This window comes from Malania oleifera, chromosome 9 (assembly GCF_029873635.1).
Source record: "Malania oleifera isolate guangnan ecotype guangnan chromosome 9, ASM2987363v1, whole genome shotgun sequence".
NCBI lineage: Eukaryota > Viridiplantae > Streptophyta > Magnoliopsida > Santalales > Ximeniaceae > Malania > Malania oleifera.
Window position 1 is genome coordinate 21807366 of NC_080425.1, and position 24750 is coordinate 21832115.

At 39.5% G+C, this 24750-nt stretch overlaps 1 protein-coding gene and 1 long non-coding RNA gene across 2 annotated transcripts; both read right to left on the minus strand.

Moving 5' to 3' along the window:
• Window positions 1-9441: 9441 nt before the first annotated feature.
• On the minus strand, window positions 9442-11732 carry LOC131164513 (uncharacterized). Its single transcript, XR_009139278.1, has 2 exons — window positions 11152-11732; window positions 9442-9976 (listed from the first exon to the last, which is right to left on the minus strand). It is a non-coding gene; the product is annotated as an uncharacterized LOC131164513 (long non-coding RNA).
• Window positions 11733-20249: 8517 nt separating this feature from the next.
• Window positions 20250-22229, minus strand: LOC131164514 (uncharacterized). Its single transcript, XM_058121775.1, has one exon. It carries the CDS (start codon window positions 21945-21947, stop codon window positions 20475-20477), a length of 1473 nt encoding a protein of 490 aa, XP_057977758.1. The 5' UTR covers window positions 21948-22229; the 3' UTR covers window positions 20250-20474.
• Between the last annotated feature and the right edge of the window lie 2521 nt (window positions 22230-24750).

Consider the following 24750-nt stretch of genomic DNA (forward strand, 5'->3'; position numbering starts at 1 on the left):
TCCAGTAATTCCTGCAACTGCTCCTTTAATTCTCGAAGTTTTGCTGGAGCCATCCGGTACGGAGTTTTAAAGATTGGTGCCTTACTAGGCAGCAACTCAATCGTAAACTCCACCTCACGATCCAGAGGTAAACCAGGTAATTCGTCTAGAAATACATCCGAAAACTCATTGACCACCCGAATGTCCTTGAGTCTCAACTCATCCCGCGGCGGTTCCTTCACACAAGGTAGGTACCCCTGACAACTATCCAAGAGTAACCTCCTCGCCTACAAAGCCGATAGAATCTGTGGCTTTGAATGCACACACAATCCTACAAACTCATACTCCTGCTTCCCAGGAGGTCTGAAAACTACTACCTTTTTTCGACAATCAATCACCGCATAGCTGGAGAACAACCAATCCATCCCCAATATGACATCGAAACCCGACATGTCATATACTACAAGATTTGCCAATAGCAGTCTCTCCTGAATCACAACTGGGCATTTTCCTAACATCTTACTACAAACTGTTACACTCCCAGTTGGCGTAGTTACAAACAACATCTCATTCATCACACAAGTTTCCACCTCACACAACTTCACAAATCTAGCAGATATGAATGAATGGGTTGCCCCTGAATCAAATAAAACAACAGCTCTATTCGAAAGCAATAACATGGTACCTGTCACCACGTTCCCAGCGTGTTCTGTATCTACTGGAGTAAGTGAATATACTCTCACCGGAGCCATGGTTGCCTGGAAATTCACCCGAGGCACTTGGTTACTTCCACTGCTCTAACTCGGTGCAGGCATAATCCTCCTCGGTTTCTGACAGCTCTTCGCCATGTGGCCCGATTGGCCACAATTGTAGCAAACACCCAAAAAAGGCTGACACTCACCCTCGTGCCATCTACGGCACTTGGCACACGGTGCGGAGGATGGTTCCCCCTGAGAACTCAGCCGCTCAGTGTTCTGCCGATAACCATAGCTGTAATTCTTCTTCTTCTTCTTCCACTGACTCTGCCGAGGTCCACTCTGAGGACCAGAAGATACTAGCCTCTTCCCCTAAACCTGTACTATCTCATCTCCTTGAAGGTCGGTCTCAACTATAGTGGCTTTATCCACCAGGATAGAGAATTCACGGATTTGCAGCATCCCCACAAGACGGCGGATGTCTTTCCTCAGACCCCTCTTGAACCTTCAAGCCTTCTCATGCTCATTCGGAACCAAGTACGGTGCAAATCGAGACAACTCGATAAATCTGGTAGCATACTTCTGCACTGTCAAAGTACCCTGTGTTAGGCCCAAAAGCTCATCGGCCTTCGCATCCCGAGTGGAGACCGGAAAGTATCTCTCGAAAAATACCTCCTTGAAACAGCCCCACATCATACTAGATGGACCAGCTCTCTGCCTCTCCAACAGGCTCATTGCAGTCCACCATCGTCCTACCTCCCCAGTCAACTGGAAGGTAGCATACAAGACCTTCTACTTCTCAGTGCAGTGGAGGACTTCCAAAATCCTCTCGGTCTTCTCGACCCAGTCCTCTGCCACTATCGGATCGGGTCCTCCCGTAAATGTCGGAGGGAGCATGCGTGTGAACCTCTCGATGGTACACCCCGTATAAATAGGAGAACTCTCACGTCTCCTAACACTCTGCCCAATCTCTCGAATCACTTGTCTCGCCAAACCATGAGACACAGAAGGAGACTCATCACTTGCCGTCTCCTCGGAGCCACTCTTTTTAAGTGATTATCCTTGGGCTCCATTCTGAAAATAGAATAGGAATCGGTTAGAATTCCTATATCATACACAGTTAACACAATCATACACCTAATCATGTCAACTATTACTCTCAAAGGTCTAAGCTTGTCCCATCACACCGACATGAAAGTCATCAATGGTCTGCCCTGTCTTCACTAGAATCGTTATCCCAGGAAAAACACGGAATACCGCCGACACATCCCGTTCTAGCAACAGAACAACCCTCGACCAACACTACCCATTTCCTACATCCTATACTCTGGTATGTACACATCAATACTCCTAACCAAGTCTACAAGACCTAACAACCTGGTTAGCTCTCATACCAAGCTATCACGCCTCGAACTCGAAAATGGATCCCAGGTGTGAATAAAGTAACATAACCTGTCTCTGTATCAATTTAAACCATACATGATACAATACCAAAGGGAGTCTGACCCCGTGGCGTGAACGGATGGACACATCCATACTCATCCAACATACGCAGCGGAAAAACAATCTTTATACATAAACGATACCATACCAGAGTCTATGCTATACAAGCTAGGATACACATTCCCATAATACAAAACATACCCCAAGTGTCTACAAACTATCCTGACAACCTGGGTATCAAAACTCATACCTAAAAGGTACTAGCAGTAGCTACAACACTCCTTGCTTCCAGACGCTAGGATGCTACTTACCGCTACCTGAAGGCCCTGAAAATATTGTATGTACATTCGGGGTGAGACACCTCTCAGTAAGGAAGAAAACAGTTTATATCAGTGTGTGGCATACCAGTGTCATTTACATACTTCATAACACTATACATACGATACAGTTTGAAACAATTCGTACAGTTTCATACAATTCCAGTATTTTCACAAAAACTATTTCAGTTCATACGATACCCAACATACATACATACATACGGTCAGTGTCGTCACACTAGTTCGCAACTACACCAGGCCACCTCGTCTCACAGCGATTACATTGCTACATACGCAACTACAATGCGACGATCAAGGCCCAATGGTGAATCCATTGCTTCATACGCAGCTACACAACGTCACCTAATCTCACAGCGATTACATTACTACATATGCAACTACGAAGATCTACGACTCAGGCCCAATAGTGATTACATTGCTACATACGCAACTACACAAGGTCACCTAGTCTCATCCCGATTACATTGCCACATGCAAAACTACGCTGCGACGACCTAGGCCCACTGTGAATCCATTGCAACATACGATGTAGCATATAGCTTATACCACTTCGGTGACTAACCAAAATTAGATTAGTGATATTTCACACCCTCGAATATAGAGTCGGTCACTCTCGGCCTACAATGATTAACCGCCCCTAACCGATTTCACAAAACCTGGAATCATTTTGGAACTCACGTCCCTATACATTTCAGCGTACGGTAATTAGCCACCACATAGATGTTTCACAAATATCTGGAACAAAATACATACATTCATACATACCACACTTATTTGGTTTACGGCAAATCATATCATTTACAATTTCAAGTATACAGTTTATGCAAATATGGATTACGGTCACCTCAATAATACAGTTTAAACACCACCAACAGTTTTCCAAACAAAATAGAGATGATACCCGAAATCCCAAATTTTCTTGAAAAACTGTAACCCGAAAATCCTGTAGTTTTACCCAATAGATTTTCCCAAATAAGTAGCCAAAACATACATACGATCGTAGCCTACAAGCTTACCGATCGTGATTTCAAAAATGGACTGATATAAACAGAATCTCCTTACCTTAACCTAAAAACCAACTACGAACTCTACGATCCTTAAAACTACGAACCGAGACTCCAAATCCTACAAACTACAGTACAGTACATGTTTATAATCTGTACTACTATACATATACTGAATCAGAAATGAAAACTGAGTCTTTCCTCGATTTTTTCCTGAAACCCGAAAATGCTCGAATCGAGATTCCGATCCGCTAGAAACGTAGAGAATCCTTCACTGATCCTCGCAGTAACTTTGGTTTTGCGATTCCAATGACAAACAGCGAAGCAATCGAGGAGAGAGAGGGAGAGAGCTTTAATCCTATAGAGAGAGAGAGAGAGAGAGAGAGAGAGAGAGAGAGAGAGAGAGAGAGAGAGAGAGGGAGAAATTCCAAAACTTAGCCAAGAAGAAAACCAAAAATATCTTTTATAAGCCTTTGAACCGAGAGGCTTCGTCGACGAATTGGTGTCCTCGTCGATGAAGTCTTTAGAGATTTCGTCGACGAGGCAGAGATTTCATCGACGAACTCTGATATTTAAATTTCCTGAACCTCTCGGCTTTTTCTCATCAACGAACCTCCAAATTTCGTCGACGAGAAGCCTTCTACTTTCGTCAACGAATTATGGCCTCGTCGACGAAGTCTGCAGAATTCCATTCCCATCCCTCTTTACATATAAACCCACCTATCATGGTTCGGGTTCTTACATATGTGACCTACGGTTTATAAAAATAATATTTATTAAAGTAAAATTATTAAATGTATTTTAACTGTCAAGCTCATTTTAGTCACACACTGATAAAAATCTAGTCCTTACTTAATGAGAGGTGTCTCACCCAATTATTTTCATACATTTCATATACCCTAAGGAGCTTAACCGAAATTAGAGTAGCGTAGCGGAAGCGTGGGTGGGATAGAAGAGTTAGTTAGGAGAAATATTCAATTAGTTATGTTTTTAATGTTTTAGAATTTTAGGGTTTTTAATTTTGATATTAGAGATATTGTGTAATAAAGGTAATTAGTACTCTGGTATAAATATATTTGGAGATCTTCCGCTGTCAAATTTTCGGATCATCTCAGTTGGTATCAGAGCAAATTTTTAGGTCACCACATCATATGTCCTTCTTCTTCCTAAACTGGGACCGAGATTTATTGTTACCCCACTCCGAAACTTGCTTTTCCCACGTTCCTGGTTACCCTTCACCACAAGCCCTTCACCTTGTGAAATCTCATCGCTGGCTTTCTTCCTCTGATGAAAACCTAACAAAGCACTTGTGATCTCCTCCAAATTCAAGGTTTCTTTTCCCCACGTCAGAATTGTGACCAAATTTTCATACGTATGCGATGTAGGTAGGGAATTCAGTAGCATCAACACCTTGTCTTCTTTCTTGAACTTCACATCAACCCGCATGGAATCACTAATCATCTGATTGAATACGTTGATGTTTTGGTTCAAATCCAAACCCTCTGACATCTTAAGCTAATATAATTTCTACTTAAGATACAACTTGTTCATTAGTGACTTAGACATATACCGAATTTCCAGTTTTTGGAAAACTGCAGTCAATGATTCCTCATCCATGACGCAATACATCACATCATAAGCCAGACAAAGCCTAATAGTCGCCACAACCTTCGCTTTCAATTCCTTCCAACTTGTTTCGTCCATGTCTTTCGGTTGCCTTCCGTACAATGCCTTCACCATACCCTGCTGCACTAACAAGTCCTTAACCCTCCTTTACCATAGTCCGAAATTTCCTGATCCGTCAGACTTGACAACGTTCTAGCAGTTATAACCAATTGCTCTGATACCAATCTATTATGCAAATGAATGCGCATTGTGCGGAAACTGATCGTGCAATGTAGCAACCAACGATGAACAATATGGAAAACCCAATCACACAGATTATAAAAAAGACAATAAAACATTGACACAAAGGATTAAGGTGGTTCAGCAATGCCTATGTCCACAAGAGCAAATAGCTGAAATTTTCACTATCTTCAAAACAATGGTTACCGCATTGTATATATGCAAAACCTTGCATATAGAGTAGTTAGAAAGTTCCCTAAATGCTCATGTATCAACCCCCCAGAGGTTTTTCCTCCGAAACTCCAACCTATTCAACTTCCCAATTCAAAATTTAAAAACAGCATCAAGCAAAATGGTCAACTGTTTCTTATTGAGACTGAAACTATCGATGGTTTTAGACTAAACGTCGACAGTTTCTTTTCGAGACCAAACTGTCAATGTAACCCTCGATGATCTCTACCAAACAGTCGACAGTTTCTTCCTGAGCTTGACTCCGTCAATGCAACTTTGCAAACCGTCGACGATTTTTTCTGCGAACCAGCTTTTCTGTTTTCAAAACCATGTTTTCTTTGTACATGTGTTTCGCTCAAAATATAAGCCACATACAACAACAAAAATGTTTTGACATTTGAAACTAACTTTAAAATGCTTTATTTATGCAGGAGAACACAAATGAGGGAAGCCCTATGTTGGCATCTTAAAGTTGAAGACCAATCCTTTTTTCTTTTTTTCCTTTTGTATTTTCTTTTTTTTTTCTTTTGAAATTTATACTTTCAACGCCCAATGGATGAATGTAAATAACAATTTATACAAAAGACCTAATGAATGAACTTTTATTTCAGGGTGGTGAGGCTGAGAGAGTCAAAATGAGAGATTCCAATTAAAAGAATACTTTAGAAGGCACTTATAACCAATAGCTAAAAAATAACTAAATTTAATTAAAAAAATAAAGAATAAATTAAAAAGCCCCCAAAGTTTTGTTATATAATGGTCAGACAAAATAGGTTGTGTACACTACTTATTGACATAAGTACTTAATTTAACTACTTCTCATAATAACTGTTTATTTTTTAAGGCATTCTAAATGGGAACTTAAAAGTTCTCTTCTAAAAGTTATATGACTACCATTGGAGAAGTCCCATCATCTAATCACCTAACTAGAATTATCTCCTCAACATTGCAATATTTCTTACCATTCTATTTAATCATCTAACAAGAATTATTTCCTTTGCATTACAACACTTCTCTCTCTACAAGATAAAAAAAAAAAATGCCTTAAAGAATCTCTTGTAGAGGCAGAAGCTACAACTAGAAAGTCTATTCATTAAGGTGGCCATTGTCAATTTGTGGACCAAATTAGGTATCTTTAAGGTTTTAAGGTTGATATGTTGTATATTCTTAGAGAATTTTCCTTGTCCCTTTATAACCTTTATGGTTAGTAGAAACTTTTTCACATTCTCTTCCTAATGAAATTGTTAAGAACAAAGTAAAAATTTGAAATTGTTAAGAACAAAGTAAAAATTGGTAGATATAGCATTCAAAGACTGATCTCAAGATAGGGTGCCCTGTCTAGACTAATTTTTTAGGATGGCAATAAAAGATCGAAATTGTCACGTCAGGTGTTCTATTGAAAACCATCAAAATCCTAAACCTTTAGCTAAGGATTCCTCAATGTTTCTATGAGTGAATGGAGTTTCCTTTGTCGACGAGAAGGGCTTGCAATGGTCCAATTTTTTTTTTTTTTTTGTTGCTTTCTTAAAATTCTTTTTTACTTCATCAATCAAGGGCTTCATTTTAGGTCATAGGCCATGGGAGAGTGCTTAAAGAATGTTAGAACTACCATAACCATCAAAAAAAGGATTTCCTTTGGCCTAGCTAGGGGCAAGGCACATTATGAGTCGAACTTCGTTTTTGGTGTAAGTTGCTCTAGGATTACAAAGGCAGCATATTCTAAACTAAAAGCTCTATTAACTTTTGCATAACCTAGAATTATTTGGGAGGGAGAACAATGTGCACCATTGAGAGGGGGTTGCACAGGTGTAAGATTTGGTTGAGCAAACTACTTCCTATGATGGGAAAAAGACAATTGCCAGAAACTTGGTAGTCAAGTTCTTCAATGGGTACAAGAGCAAAGTCATATATTTATTATGATTCTCAGAAAATGCCAAATTGTTGATGTTATTTTTGGTCAAGGTGGATTAACATCCATGGCAAGTCCTGCAGACAAAGAACACTAGCGTCTTAAATTGACATGTTTTATGGCATATGGGTATAAGTAGCAACGCTTAAAGATCTAGCCACCAAGGATTGTTGATTATAAGCAGCACAGCGACATTCAACTTCAAGACCAATACCTGCATGAGACTATTGCTATCAAATTATGCCTATAAATAATATAGTTAGAGAGCGATGTTTTAAACTGAGTAAATTTAACAGTTCTAGCTACTTTTATTTTTCATTGGTCTTAATATTATGTTAGCTACCAAGAAGGGAAAAAAAAATCAATTCATGTGCCATCTCATAAATAACTTATGACAAATTAAAATTGCATGCTTGATTGTTGCTCAACCAACTTGGAACATGCAAAATTCATTCTAATTTTCTTAGGAGATTGCGACAATAGATGTCGTACATCCAGTTGGGTCATAGTTCAAAAATTTCAAACTATTATAGATTATGTTTGCGAGTCTAGATTTCGGCCTTGAATATGATTTGCACTACATTTTGTCCACACCCGCAGAAATTCAAATCTAAAGCCCAAATTTGCTTTGCAAGTTCATATCAATTCCAAGTGTTTTTATTTTTTATTTTTCACTCTACTCATGGATCTTTCCTTTCATAAAATTTCAATATAAATCATCCAAGGCAAACTTAGAGTTCTATTCCCCAAACCTCACAATCAAGAGGTAAGATTTTCTCTCTCTTCTTTCATCTGCAAAAGGTAGAGACTATTCCTAGGCCGTGCTCAACTAAAATAAATTTTTCATTGAAATCACCCTTGCTCCCCATGCCACCACATCCAGTAAAAAAACGAACATTGAATATTGCACTGAAACCACCCTGAAACATGACAACAATTACAAAGAATTCCTGTGACCAAACTTTCAATCTAAACACTAATATATGATCTCCACATGTGAAAAAATACATGTTTAATCAAAGAGCATAACCTAATCACAACCTGAGGATTCAAAATATTAGTTACAGTTACAGCAACATCCTTGAAGTCGCACCTTTTTCTTTTAAAAGCACCACCAACCAACTGAAGAACTAGCCCCTGAATTGTTGTCAATAGTATGATGAGGATATTAAGATACTGCTAAGAAAGACTTGTTTTATGCCCTTACAATGAAATGAACAAACATTACAGCCAAATCACAGATATTCACTTATAAAAACAACTATTAGACACCAGAATGATCTATTTAAAATCATGAAACACAATCATCAATCATGGGCCTTTGCTTCTCTCAAGGGTAGATCGACTTTATGAAGACGTTTTACCTTTCACAAGTTGCTACAAAGGACCTATTTAACTGCACAAATTCAGTTTTTGCTTCCAATTTTCAATAGAATTTATAATATGACACATTGTCTACCAATTTTCCAATATTTGTATAGAGTTGGAAAAAATTAAGGAAAAAATTCTTTCTCCTATAATAAACATTGAAAAACTAGAAAAAAAAAATGTTGCATCTTTATATTATTTAAAGAACAGAAAATGGAAAGTGAAAAACAAATTTTCACTATTAAACAAGCATTGAATATTGAAATGACTATTGAAAAGAATCATCTAATATCTAAGACATTATGTAGAGTAAATGTAATAATCATGAAGGTAGGCATTGATTGATAATTCACAGGAAAAAAGTAAGATGTCAATTGATGGAGAGAGAAAACGACAATTGCAATTGCAATTGCAGTAAGTCATAAGAAGGTACAATTCTTAAAATAAATGTGTGAATCGTTTACCAAAATCTAGTTAGCAACCTAGAAACTAATTATGTTAAGCATCTTATTATCCCCTACTAAAACTAACTGAAAGCAACCATAAAGGGTTGTACATATGCTCTCCCAATTAGAGAAGTTGAGGAGACCCTACAAAATTAAAGGACAAGAAAAATCATCTAAAGATTCTACAACAAAATGATTAAACTTTATAAAAATTCTATAAGGCCTGTCAAATTTGATAAAATACATGGGTTCCAAAAAGACAAATTCTTGACTTGATTAAATTATATTGACTATTCTAATTTCAAAAGGAAAATAAGAATGTAATAAATCATTCTTACATGAGAAAAAGATGAAAAGGAAGAAAAAAATAAATTAAAACCAACCAATTACACTGTAGATCTCTGCAAAAGCCAACAATGCGGCAATATATTGGATCCTATCCCAGATCATAGAGCAGGACATCTTCTTGATGAAAATATGAGCCTCATCTCCTCCAACCAAATACCCCACAAGACAGCAAAAAATTTGCACCTCCACAAAGCCAAACCATCTCTACTCCCAAAACCTTTAAAGTGAGATGGTTAACATATCCTCCAACGACCCCCAACAAATCAAATTCTCTCCAAGAAAATGAACACAAGAACGTGTGAGAAGCAGATTCTGAATAGACAACACATGAAGAACTTATATCCGGAGATAAAGACATAAAAGAACTCCCCTGCAGCAGATTGTTAGTATTAAGAACAAGTAAACAACTAGTCAAATAAAAGCATTAATCTTAAAGGAGGCCTTTGGCTTTCCAACAAGTACAATGAAACAGAAAAAACAAAATTTCATGGATCAAGAAAAGAAAAAGGGAAAAAAGGAAAAATAGAAAGAAAGAGAGAGAAAGAAAGACTGGCAAGAGTATTCCCTCAACGAGTAGTGCCCCAGACAACAGTCCCTCCTAAAGGGTGAACACCCCCTCCAACAAGCGCAACAAAGAAGAGAGCTCCAACAACCTATTATCAAGGATCTATGAAAATGGAAGTCCCAAGCGCTGTCATCACCAGCAGAAAACAAATGGAAGCAATAGCTCTATTGTCAAAAGAGAACAGCCTATCCGAATGAGGAGGGGAAGTGCAAAGTGCAGCATCATCCAGCACAAAGTCTTCCCAAAACTGAAGCAATTCCCATTTCCCAAAATGAATTTGGTATATCGGAGAAGGAGAGGATAAATCTGCAGTACACTTCCAATGGCTCTCAAAGGAACATCATAGACCCATATTAGCATCACGGCCATTATCCTCCAAGCCAAATTTACTTTTAATAACTCCATGCCAAAGGGATATCTCCTCTGACAAAAATTGTCAAAGCCATTTACCCATTAAAGCAACTTTCTAAACTCCAACTTGCCAAGACCCAATCCCCCCTCCTTTTTAGACCCAAACAGAATCTCCCAGTTAACCAAATGATCCATTCCCCCGCCTAGAGAGTATAAACCACCCTTCCACCCATCTAATCTCTGAGACACATTCTCCAAATGGAATTTGCAGTAGCAACTAGCAACTTGAGTTGGATAATAACGTGTATGAAAAAAAATAAAGACCTTGTACTTGTATCAAGTGATACTAAAAATTTCAATAATTAATAGTAGCTCCTAAAAATTTAATACTTTGCAGTTTGGATGCGCTAAGCAACACAAACCATGAATTCTTCAAGGAACAGACTATGAAAGAACAAAAAGCAAATAATCACACCACAGGCAGTGAAGACTAAAGACAAACACAAGATTACGCCAGAAGTTCTAAAAGAAGCAATAATACAATAAGAACAACAATATCTGATAACAATAACTAATAGAAAATTATTATCTTGAGAGAATTTTTAAAGAGAACCTTTTTAACAACTTACTCATTGTGTGGCTCAGCTTGACCACCATCTTCAAAACCTGTTTTGTGCTTTCCAATATAGTTGCTCTGTATCTTTGCATGCATCTGAGTTCCAATAACCAAATGGAGCATTCATGCTTTTATCCAATAGATGTATATATATATATATAAAGAACACATGCAACACAAACCCAAGAACATAAAATCAGGGAGCCTTGGGGGATCACCATTAGCTTGGCAGCCTCCCCTGAATGAATGAATGCACCAATGCATAAATAAATACATTAAATGCAAAACACAAGAATAGAAGCATAGGGCAAATTCACCTGCACCAAAATTTTGAATTTACAAATTGAATTATAAGTACAAGATTAACCATAAATGGAACTGATTGATAACATGTCCCAAAAATAATGGGTGACATATTCTAGGTTTGGTTATCAAGAAAAAAAATTAACATCGTGCAACTGAAAATTTTATCTAAGCAGAATGAAGCAAATGGGAATTTCTCAAGAATCTGCAATCATAGAACACATAGGGGCTGTTTGGTGTCTCTGTCAAATATTACAAAACGAAAAATAGAAATGAGAACTAAAATTTAGAAAAAAAAAAAAAAATGAAAACCAAAAACCAGAAACCTGATTAATATTTCTAAAACTAAAACTAATTAACAACTTGATTGAACAAATGCCCATTTTTTTCCTTGAATCAAATGTATTAAGTAGAAGAGAAGTTACAACTTAATTAGGGACAAGAAGTCCACCAAAAAATAAAATAAAAAAAGTCCGCCGAATCAGCTAATCCCCTCTGACCCTTCTTCACTTCAGGTTACCACCATCAAGACGCACTTTGTTTCCTCCAGAATTAGACAGCTTTAAATCCATCTTATCCATTAATCTTGAGCTTCTAGATCTTTCCTAGGAATCTCCTCCGCACATGTTGACAAAATTCCATCCTACGCTATTGTTTATTAACCAAACCATCATCCTCAAAGATAGAAACCCCCTCCAATCCTTCCAATGGGGATGGATATCCATATGATAAATCCCCAAGTACATCAAAAGAGTCTGAAACACATCAAAATTGTTCCCGAATCTCATCCAAAAGCAACCCCCCATCACAATCAAACTTTTACTAAGGTCCTCACTGTCATTATCAGAGAGGTCCCTCCATTTCTTAATCTCTTTTGCTTTCCTAGTCGCATCACTAGATACACCCATCTAAGCACAAAGATCCTCCACAATACTTAACTCTCCTTTTAGATCTCTGCTTAAGATGTTTGGCACCATTCCATCGAAGTGCTCTCTCCGCTTCATGTATTTGTCTCATTTGTGCACCCATCTAAGCCTCCTTACAATTAGCATAACCTTTCGGCCCTTAAATTTATACAAATTGACTCCCATACCATCAAGTCCCCTCCCCCACCCCACCCCCCCCCCCCCCAAAAAAAAATAAAAAAATAAATCACCTTCTCAATTATTCTTGTCCACGCTAGCCCTTTTTCAACCTTCATCACTAAGGATTAATTTAAAAGTTCTGTCCTCTGCACAGGATTGTTTTCCCAAAAAAACCAAACTCCTCAAATGGATTCACAACTAGCTTTCACCTTCTCTTGACCTTCAAGGCTGTTTGATGAAAAGATAACTATGTGTTTTTTCTCCAGCTGCAAAAGGGATGGTGAACCAAGGGCTTAATTTGAACTTTGGGCCTGAATGCTATTAGTTTCTACCAGTTGAACCCGAGATGAACATTGGGCCTGCTTCAGAGAATCCTTTTTAAAATAGGGCTGAGAACCTTAACACAATTGTGAAAATTGGGCTTGACAAGGAGACTCTTATCTTTCTATTACCTTAACCTCATTACATGACTAGGCTGATATTTGAGCACAATACAGGCCTAACCCTAAAGAAACCAAATTACCTGGCCATAGGACCAAATCTAACACAATAGAGATAGACACAAGCCCAAACCACTTCACCTTCAACCTCTGGATAGCCTCCTGCAAAACCCTAGCTGCCACAGTAGAAAGGAGCAACCAAGCTGCTTCTCGTTGCCATGTGTCACGAGCTAAACTTGTTTAGGGCATTATGCTTGCCTGTGACCGCTAGCCTCGTGTGTTTGAGATGGGTTTCCATCATGTAAATACTAGTGTAGGGTTAGTTTCTAGTATTTATTTCATTGTAAGCCAAATAAGGCAGTATGACTCCTCGGTCACTTTGATGTTTCCTAGTGCCAGAGTGAGAATAGCCCAGAAAGCTCTTTAGGAGAGGGTGAGTGTTCATCAGTCATTGTAAAACTCACTAGCTATTGTCAACGTGTTTAGCCTACTTGCCTCCCTCGCTAAGCACACAATGTCAACAGAGGTTTTGTTAATGAATTACGTTTGTTTCAATGTTTACTTCTTACTTGCCACGGCTTTCATGAATTGATTACTGTTTCCACTGCTATTTGAATGAACGTTAATGAAAGTGCTTCGAGGATGAATGTTGGTAAACGATAGGCTAGCTAGTCAAGCAAGAGTGCTTTAGCTAGCGCCGCACGGCCCTTCACAAGGGTGTGAAAACAGTCAGACCGTGACACTTGGTATTAGAGCTACGGCTCAGTTGCTACGAGAATTCAGTTACTTTCATTGTGGAATTTGGGAAGCTTTGGTAAGTGATCATGGCACCAAACAATGCTGAAAGAATCAGTGCACTGGAAGCACAGGTTGAAGAGACAACCAATAATATGGCCAACGAGATGGCCCAACTAAGGGGACTTGTTGATGAAGTGATGGGATCACACCAGCATCAAGCAAGTTTGACAAGTGAAATGTCGAAGGACTTTCACCACACTGTGAAAACTTTGCAGGCCCAGATGGCTGATCTGGATGCAAAGGTGAATCTGATGATTCTTGCTATGGGGAACTCCAACACTCCGGGAGTTAGCAAGACCAAGGTACCTGAACCCAGGACGTATGGGGGTGCCCGTGATGCTAAGGAGTTAGAGAATTTCTTGTTTGATATGGAACAGTATTTTCGCGTTGTGAGGATGGCCTCAGAACAGGTGAAAGTGGATACTGCAACCATGTACTTGGTTGGTGACGCCAAACTGTGGTGGCGTGCTAAGTACAATGACATTGAAAATGGAAACTGTGTAATTGATAGTTGGGCAGACTTGAAGAGAGAGCTCAAGGCCCAATTCTTTCCTGAGAATGTTGAGTATAATGCAAGGAAAAAACTGAGAGACCTCAAGCATACTGGGTTGATCAAGGAATACGTAAAACAATTTTCTGCTTTGATGTTGGATATCAGGGATATATCGGAGAAGGACAAGTTGTTCTATTTTCTAGAGGGTATGAAACCGTGGGCAAGAACTGAACTTCATAGACAAAGAGTTCAAGACTTGTTTACCACACAAGCTGCTGCAAAACGCTTGACTGACTACGCTGGGGAGAATACCGCTTCGTCCAAAGGGTCTGGCGGAGAGGGAAACCGTGGAAAGTCTTTCAAAAAAGGCAAACCCAAGAGTGGGGGAGCCGACTATAAAGCATCAACCTCAAAGGAAGCTTCGTCGTCTCGAGAGTTCAACACACCCAAAGGAAAAGGTAAACTTGAGTGTTTCTTGTGTCGAGATCCTCATAGAGTTTTTGAATGTCCTCACAAAGCAACACTTAATGCTTTACAGGCTTCCATTGCAGAACAGACAGTGGAAGATGATGGGGAAGAAGATGAGACCCCGAGGATGGGTGCAATGCGGCAGGTGAGCGCATTGGAAAAGCAGGCTAAAGCCCCAAATGTTACACGAGCCAGAGGGCTAATGTTTGTGGACTTGAGAATCAATGGAAAGAGTACCCGCGCTATGGTGGATACCGGGGCTACCCATAACTTTGTTTCGCAACCGAAAGCTTGGAGACTCAACTTATCCTTAGAGAAGGATACAAGATGCATGAAAGCGATTAATTCTGTAGCCCAGCCTTCTCTGGGAGTAGCCAAACAAATTACTGTGAAGCTTGGGCAGTGGGAAGGTCATGTGAATTTCACAGCGGTGTCGTTGGATGACTTTCCAGTCATTTTGGGAATGGAGTTTCTAAGGGGGATGAAGACAATGTTGATACCTTCGACTGGTTCCCTATGTTTGATGGGAGATCACCCGTGCATGGTGCAAGCTGTTGCAACGAAAGAAGACGATGGGAAGTTCCTTTCAGCCATGCAACTCAAGAAGGGTTTGAGAAAGGGAGAGCAGACATATCTAGCCACAGTGGTGGTAGATGAAGAAGTAAGCCAAGAGCTGGTGCCTACGACCATCCAAGCGGTGTTGGATGAGTACAAGGAGGTGATGTCGGATAAGTTGCCTCACGAATTAACTCCACTACAGGGTGTGGAGCATGAAATCGAGTTGTTTCCAAGAGTGAAACCACCTGCAAAAGGCCCATATCGGATGGCGCCTCCAGAGTTAGCAGAATTGAGGAAGCAACTTGATGAGTTATTAGAAGCGGGATATGTTCGCAATTCCAAAGCACCATATGGAACACCGGTGCTGTTTCAAAAGAAACATGATGGGAGCTTGCAGATGTGTGTAGACTACCGCGCGCTCAACAAGGTGACAGTATGCAACAAGTATCCTATTCCGTTGATTGCTGATTTATTAGATCAGTTGAGTCATGCCAAGTACTTCACTAAACTTGACTTGAGGTCGGGCTACTATTAGGTGGGAATTGCTAATGGGGATGAGCCGAAGACTACTTTTGTGACACAGTATGGGGCATATGAATTCTTGGTGATGCCATTCGAGTTGACAAATGCACCTGCAACATTCTGTACCTTGATGAACTAGGTTTTTCGTGAGTACCTTGACAAGTTTGTCGTGGTGTACCTGGATGATATTGTTGTCTACAGTTCCACTCTGGAGGAACATAAAGAGCATCTGCGGAAGTTGTTCGACAGACTGAAGGGGAACAATCTGTGTGTGAAGAAAGAGAAATGCTCTTTCGCTCAGCAGAGCATCAAATTCCTTAGTTATGTGATTGAACAAGGTCATATCAGGATGGATATGGAGAAGGTAAGGGCAATTCAAAAATGGAAGATCTCAATGACCGTGAAGGAGTTGTGTTCCTTTCTTGGCCTTGCCAACTACTACAGGAAGTTCGTAGAGGGGTATTCACGGAAAATGACTCCTATGACAGAACTACTGAAGAAGGGTCATAGGTGGAACTGGACAGAGGAATGCCAGGGAGCCTTTGATGACTTGAAGGATGCCATGATGAGAGATCCAGTACTTGCTCTTCCGGATATCATGAAACCCTTTGAGGTACAGACAGATGCAACAGACTTCGCCCTTGGAGGAGTCTTGTTACAGGAGCGGCACCCTGTTGTGTACGAAAGCCGCAAGCTTAGTGAAGCAGAGCGGAAGTACACACAGCTCAAGAGAAGGAGATGCTAGCGTTGATACATTGTCACCGTGTGTGGAGGCATTACTTACTTGGGTCAAGCTTTATGGTGAAAACAAATAACTCAGGTGTTAGCCATTTCTTCACACAACCAAAGCTGACACCCAAGTAGGGCCGATGGCAGGAATTCTTGGCAGAATTTGATTTTTCCTTTGAGCACAAGGCGGGGCGATTGAACCAAGTCGCGGATGCACTGAGTAGAAAGGCCAAGCTGGTAGCCTTACAAATGGTAACACATTTGACTTTGAGTACTGTTACCACAACGATGCGGGAGCGCATCAAGGAGAACTTAACCAAAGATCCAGTTGCACAGAACTTAATGAAGCTTACTGAAGAAGGGAAGGCATGACAGTTCTAGATGAAATATGGATTGCTATTGACCCATGGTAACCGGCTCTTTGTGCCACGAGCTGGTGATCTGAGCAAGACATTGTTGAATAAATGTCATGATACCATGTGGGCTGGACATCCAGGATGGCAGCGCACTTTGGCCTTACTGAAGCGGGGGTAATATTGGCCGCACATGCGTGATGATGTGGTTGTTTATACCCGAACTTGTCTCACTTGCCAACAAGACAAGGTGGAGCGGAGGAAAATTGCAGGGCTATTGGAGCCCCTACCAGTACCATCCAACCCGTGGGAAAGTGTCTCATTGAACTTCCACACCAACCTGCCCAGAGTGGGAGATGCAGGATCTATACTTGTTATTATAGACAGGTTTTCGAAATATGATACATACATAGCCGCACCAAAGTACTATTCGGCAGAGGAGACAGCACAGTTGTTTTTCAAGAATATTGTGAAATATTAGGGTGTTCCCCAAGACATTGTTAGTGACCGAGACTCAAGATTCACTGGCAACTTCTGGACAGAACTTTTCAGAATTCTCGGTTCACAACTTGAAATCTCTTAGAGTTATCACCCATAGACAAACGGAGAGATTCAATGGGCTACTTGAGGAGTACTTGCGCCACTTTGTCAACGCCAACCAGAAGAATTGGGTGCAACTACTTGATGTGGTTCAGTTCTGTTTCAATGCTCGAAAAAGCTCCACAACCAATAAGAGTCATTTTGAGCTTGTTAGAGTCATTTTGAGCTTGTTACAGGCCAGCAGCCACTGTTACCTCACGTAGTGGATGAGCCGTACAGAGGAAAGAGTCCTAGGGCGTACATCTTTACCAAAGAATGGAGACAGTATGCTGAGATTGCCCGAGCCTACCTGGAGAAAGCTACTAAGCGGATGAAGAAGCGGGCAAATCAGGGGAGAAGACCGCAGCACTTCAACGTAGGTGACTTGGTGCTTGTTAAGCTCAATCCTGAACAGGTCAGATCACTACGAGGACAAGATAGGAGACTACTTCGCAAATATGAAGGACCAGTGCCCATCTTGGCCAAAGTCGGGAAGGTCTCCTATAAAATCAACCCTCCAACTTGGATGAAAGTGCATCCTGTGTTTCACGTCAACTGCCTCAAGCCGTACAACGCCGACACCGACGATCTGAGCAGAAATCAGTCAGCCCAAGCAGAAGTGAGTACAGTTCAACCTGACAGACATGAAGTTGAAGATATCCTTGCAGACAAAGAGTTCACATCCTCAAAGAAGAAGCGGCAGGAATTCTTAGTGAAGTGGAAAGGCCTTGGGGACGAAGAAATTAGCTGGGTTTCTACGGAAGATATGCAACCGTTCGTAGACAAAGTTGAAGTGTACCTAGCGTCAAAGTCTACGAGGACGTCGACCACATAAGTGGGGGAGAATGTCACGAGCTAAGCTTTGTTCAGGCCATTATGCTTGCCTGTGACCGATTGCCTCGTGTGTTTGAGATGGGTTTCCATCACGTAAATACTAGTATAGGGTTATTAGTGTAGGGTTATTTTCTAATATTTATTTCATTGTAAGCCAAATAAGGTAGTATGACTCCTCGGTCACTTTGATGTTTCCTAGTGTCAGAGTGAGAATAGCCCAGAAAGCTCTTTAGGGGAGGGTGAGTGTTCATCAGTCATTGTAAAACTCACTAGCTATTATCAACGTGTTTAGCCTACTTGCCTCCCTCGCTAAGCACACAATGTCAACGGAGGTGTTGTTAATAAATTACGTTTGCTTCAATGTTTACTACTTACTTGTCATGGCTTTCATGAATTGATTACTGTTTTCACTGCTATTTGAATGAATGTTAATGAAAGTGCTTCGTGGATGAATGTTGGTAAACGATAGGCTGACTAGTTAAGCAAGAGTGCTTTAACTAGCGCCGCATGGCCCTTCACAAGGGTGTGAAAATAGTCGGACCATGACACCATGCCACATCAATTCCTAAATAATTTTGTTGCAGATTCACACCACATTTCACACAAAGTTGCTCTTTCCCATGAATCAAATAACAATTAAAAAATATGATTAAATAATAAAAATACAAAAAAAAATAAAAAATATTATAATAAAAATAAAAAAACGCTAATTATTTTACAAAATTGTTATATTTCAAAATTTACCTTTTTTAGTGTTGCAATAACAATCTTATTGTACACAAAAATTGAAAAATAATAAGGTATAAGTTTTTAGTGGCTTTTAATATTTTTTTTCAAATTTTTAGAAATTATTATATATTTTAAACTCACATGGTCATTTTCTTTTAACTTTAATTAAAATATGCATAAAATGAATGATTTAATTCAAAAAAGTTAACTTTGGATATTATAGTACTTCTGCCTCCAAAAACCATAAAATCTCATTTTCAGTTTTTTTTTGTGAACAAATGAAAACCGACAACAAAAACAAAAAGTAGTGGAAAACTAGCAACTTAAACCAATGCATTGACATAAAATGTTTCTTCGTTGTACAAAAACCAAAACAGAAAACATAAATAACACCAAACGGCAAACAGTCAACATATAAGATGTTGGTAATTATTCAACAAGATAACATTCACTAAAACCCTCAAGTTTAAAAACATAAATCTGAATCAGTTCTAGAAGGGCATCTTCATACTTCAAAGCCAAATGAACAATGTGCAAACTCAGAGATAGGTGGAGGTGACATACACGAGAAGTCCAAAATATTTGAGTGAGAGGGAGAGGGGGAGGGAGAAGGTGGGACAAAATTAGAAAGGGCATGTACTACACTTTCCTCGTGCTCTTATTATGAGCTTGGTATTCCCCCAAGGAGCACCTCTATCATTTATTAACGAAATGGGCATTAAAGATATTGAAATTAAATAAAGGTAGCAATGTCAATCTCCTTATTATCAATTGAGCTTCTCACAGGCAGCTAAAGCATACATGATACAACTTGAAAACAAAACATAGATAAACTATTATTCTCATGCGTGTATTCCGATAGCAACTGACTGTAGCAGCTACAAATTACTGAAACAACCTGTCTCAAATTGGTACTAGCTAGTATCATCACCAACATAATTTCTAGAATACCAATCAGGCCATGTCACTGGATTCCATCTCAGATCGATAAAGTAGAATTCACTAGAATCAGACACATCCCAACTAGAAATTGTAATTCCTCAAAGATTAGAACATCATGCTAACGAAGCAGCTAATCAAGAAAAAGAAAAAGAAATTAAAACCCTGCACAACTAAGCTGGCTGTGAACTGACATTATTTCCACATATGTTCAAGAATGCCACAGGGGGGAACTTTCATGAGAATAGCTGACAGCATTCAAGTTTCGAGGGGGCTCTATCTTCAATCAACATACCGATTGCCAAACCAAATTTAATATTCAAACAAGATTCTATCTTTCCTCAATAAGAAAATTAATACTCAAAAACAGCTTAAAATAAATTGACAGCACATTGCCGCAGATTATACATAAGATAAGACTACCATAAAACCATTAATGAAGATACCCAGTTGGTCTACATAACACTACACACATGCTAAAAGCTACAACTACAGGGGTTCTTACTTCACTCTGCAGCTTTAACCTTTTCGTCCCCGACAACAGAAAGTATAGGCAGACTACTCAGGAACTCATCAAGCCCCTCAAAAAACCCAATCCCCGCAATGCCATCCTCCTCCCCGTTCCCTGCCCCATTGCCCCCATTCATTGGGGGTGCTGCCTCTTCCACCTCATTACTAAACTCCACATTCAAATCCAACTTCCCCAATTCTTTAGCAATTTTTCCTGGCTGCCTCTTTGTGTTACTTCCCACCACCTTCTTACCCGTCTCCGCCGTCCCCAGACCTCCCTGTATCCCACTCCCAATTTCAATATCACTCGCCTTAACCTCCGGTACAGCACTCTGACTTCCTTTCTTGGCCTTTTCTCCATGCCACTTCTTCACACCTCTACTGCCCAAAATCCTACCCTTGGAAGTCTTGACTTTCTTCTTCTTCCTATTACTATTACTATCCCATTCATCATCTGAATCATCACTTGGGTCAGAACCTTCCATGAAAGCATCTTCATCCTCGTCTACAAGCACTTTAGCCACCCTTCTAGTAGCGGCACTTGTATTCTTCGGTTTCTGAACATTTCTATTTCCTTCCGAAATATTATTAACCGTCCGATTTCCCTCCTCACCACGCACCGCATTCGACCTGTCATCGCCGGGGAAAGGACAAGCAAACATCGGCGAAAATGGAACCCAATTCGACGACCCATTTGTATTCTTACTGCTCTGTGAACTGGGCACTGAAAACCCTAGCGGGAAAAAAGCCCAACAACAGAAATACGAATCCCTCCCTGCCCCAATCCCCGGCGGTGGTGGTACCATTACTGCATGAAACGCCCTCCGGCAGTTCTGGCACCTTAGCGTGCACTCTTCGTAAACCTTAGGATACTCATAGAGATTGTAACAGTACGGACACGCAGTCCAGAAACTAGGTACATTTGTCTGAGTTGGCTCAGCCGAAGTTGGTACCGGCTCGTCCTCAGGAATATTATTCCTGCATCTCGGGCTCCTTCTGACGGGCGTCTGCGGCTGTTTATTGTGAGCTTGCTTTGGTTGCGAGTCGTGCATAGACTCAGAGAAGAGGCTGAGCTCGTGGTCGTACAACGATTTCTTGGACGGGTTCGAAAGGACCGAGTATGCGTCGGACACTAGCTTGAAAGCTTGGTCGGCGAAGGGCAGAGTGTTGCCGGTGGGGCTAAGAAGCGAGGCTAGTCGCGCATACTGAGTTGTGACATGAGCAGGATCCTGAGTCAGACTAGCGAGCTGGAGGACGGCATACCAGTCGTGCTGGTTGTTGATCCGAGCGGCGCCGGCGAGAAGCGTGTCGACGACGGCGAGGATCCGGTCTGATCCGTCCAACCTAGGGTCGGACTCGCGCGCCCGGACCGCGAAGGTCTTGCTCCCATGGAGATCGCGGGCCGCGAGGAGCTTCTCCGCGATGCTCAGCCACCGCTCGGCCTCCGCTCTGCCACCGTTCCCCGCCATTTTATCTCTCTATGTCCCCTCTCTCTCTACTTTTTCCGCCTTCGGCTCCCCAGGGACAGCGCGGTGGAGGGCTGAGGGAGAAAATGGCAGGTGGTCTTTTCCGGTTGACGAAAGGGGACTGAAGTTTTACTTGAATGGCGAAATAGAAATAGCGATTGGGTCGGGCGTGCGGGGTATTTGTGGTAAATTGGGATACCTGATAGTGGTCCGCTAGATTTCCTGCTGTGGCTGGCTGCGAGTGGCGGAGCGTTTTGGGGTTAGCGAAGTGGGAGAAGGAAAATTTTAATGGAGGGGCGAGGCCTGCTCGCGGCAGCTTCAAAACGCGCCACGTGATCATAACGAAACAGGAGTCGGTATTATGGGTTCGGTCTGATCCCCTCCCCTGGGCTCTGATCCTCTACACCCCATTTACTCCCTATTTCGAAACTCCACCAATAAGAAAAATCTAATTAGTGGAAATCTTTTTAAGGAAAAATGTCTTTAATAGACCAATTTAAAAAATAGCCTCAAAATTTGCCCCAGCAAAAAATATAGTGATCTATATTAAAAATATTCTATATATGGAAGATGAATAATGAATATGGTAATAAGATGATCTCTTGTTTTTTTTTTTTTAATGGAAATTTGATTATAGATTTTTTTGTCAATGCAAAATTCTATAATCTGCTTGCGATGAATCTAAGATTTGAAATTCATTAATTATGTCAAGTTAATATTTTGACTTATACCTGCGAGAGGTATAGTTTTATATGATTTTTAACAAATGTTGTCCCACAATATTTCAGTGGTGGTAATGCATCTTGTGAGTATGTACAATACATACTAAAGAATTTTCACATTTCAACAAATTTAGTAGGATAGGATGAAATTTTTATGCAGGATGAGACTGTAAGGCAAATAGGTCAATTTCTCTCCAAGGTCAATAGTGTCATTCGTGATGGTGATGATGATGACAACGACGACAATAGTGACTAGGGTCAAGCATTATCCAATTTGACCGATAGACCGAATCCAATAAATTAAATTTGGTTCAAATTTTGCAAGTTAGTATATATGATAAATAAATTCTCATCTTTCATTTTTTTTTCGTTTCGTTTTGATCCCAAATTGAATTTATATATCATTTTAACCTATATACATACATATATACAAATGCACACACACGCTAATACGTGAAAGTCCACCATTTTCACATTTACAATTATTTGGGAGATACTGGAGCTGAGGAGAAAATGATAAATTATCTAGATTTTTAAATTTTAGAAATTAAAATTATTTTATGAAGTTACTTGTGTACCATGATTTCATTATTTGTAAATCTTGTAATTAAAATATAATTTAAAAATTTTAAGGGTACTTTAGAAAAAATAAAGAAAGAAAGGCTAAGTTAAAAACTACTTTCCCTTCCTTTAATTGATAGTATAAATATAAAATCCATATTCATCATATATAATTAGAATTTCACTAAGATGTTTGTCATATATGTATAAATAAATAAATATATATATGCTAGTATTAAAGTCTTCTGATCAATTTATGGTTTACGCAGTTTTACAAAAGAATTTGTTAAGATAATTGGAAAACTAATATGATTAAATTCGATTAAGTCAACTAATTAGCCATAATTTGCCGATTTTAAGTTCAATATAGCAACTTATTCGATTCGATTTAGTTTCGATAATGAAAATTGTTTAACTAAAATTTTTAATTTTTTTAGTTAATGTATAAAATTGTACCCATTATATGCTCAATCCTAATAATAGCTCACTCGTGCAACACATGTATGAAAATTTCATAAATTTCCTTGATATGGAAGATGAATGATTAATTAAGTAACAAGATAGCTTCTCTCCTTTCCTTTTATTTGTAGAAGCTTGATTACATGGTTATTTTTAAAAAATTCACTAAGGAGCTATTTAGTAAAGTTAAGTGTTGGCCTAACATGACTTTTCAATCTTATTTTGATGATAGCAAATGAAGGATACCTTAATATGTGTTGTTAAGTGATAATGTTTCAGGATCAAAATGCTCACATGGTCATCAAGGGAGAAAGCTTACAATTAAAGTCAATCAAATGAAAGTTTACCGGAATATAGAAGTATTGCATTTAATGGAAGATGACAAATGAAAGCTTAAAGCTCATTGGGGCATGAAGTCAATCTGGATCTCAAGAGATGGAAAAAACTTGAAGACTTAGTGGTTAATGTGTTCATAATTAGAAAGTCATATGTAACTACTTCAATTCAATATTATATAGATATATGAAACTCTTTAGGATGCAATATTGACTTAGAAACCAATTTTTGAAAATCCTGGAAAATGATTTTAAAAGTCACATTTGAGTTTTTCAAACAACAAAAGTTCAAAACCTTAAAAATGAAAGTTTTTGAAAAATGGATATGTCCAGCTAACTGACTTGAATGAACTGTGTTCACTCAACCGACTAACAATTAAATGTTTTAATTTCTAGAGAGATAGAATGGACTCGGCTGACTGGCCAGCCGGCTGACCCTATACGAAACAGACCCAATCGAGTGACCCAACCAACTGACCCTGCGGAGATTTTAATTTTGAACTTTAACAAAAAAATTCCAAAAATTAGTTTTTCAAATTTAAATGTTACAAAAACTTGGGGGACACTCCAAGCAATTAGGGCAACAAGGAAACTAACTCTAAAACTCTATAAATACTCCTTTAACCCAATGAATTAAATTACCAAACAAACATTCAACATTCAAGCACTTTACTTTCAAACTCTTCTAAAGCTCACTCTTGCTCAAATTCTTACTGGAAGAATACCACT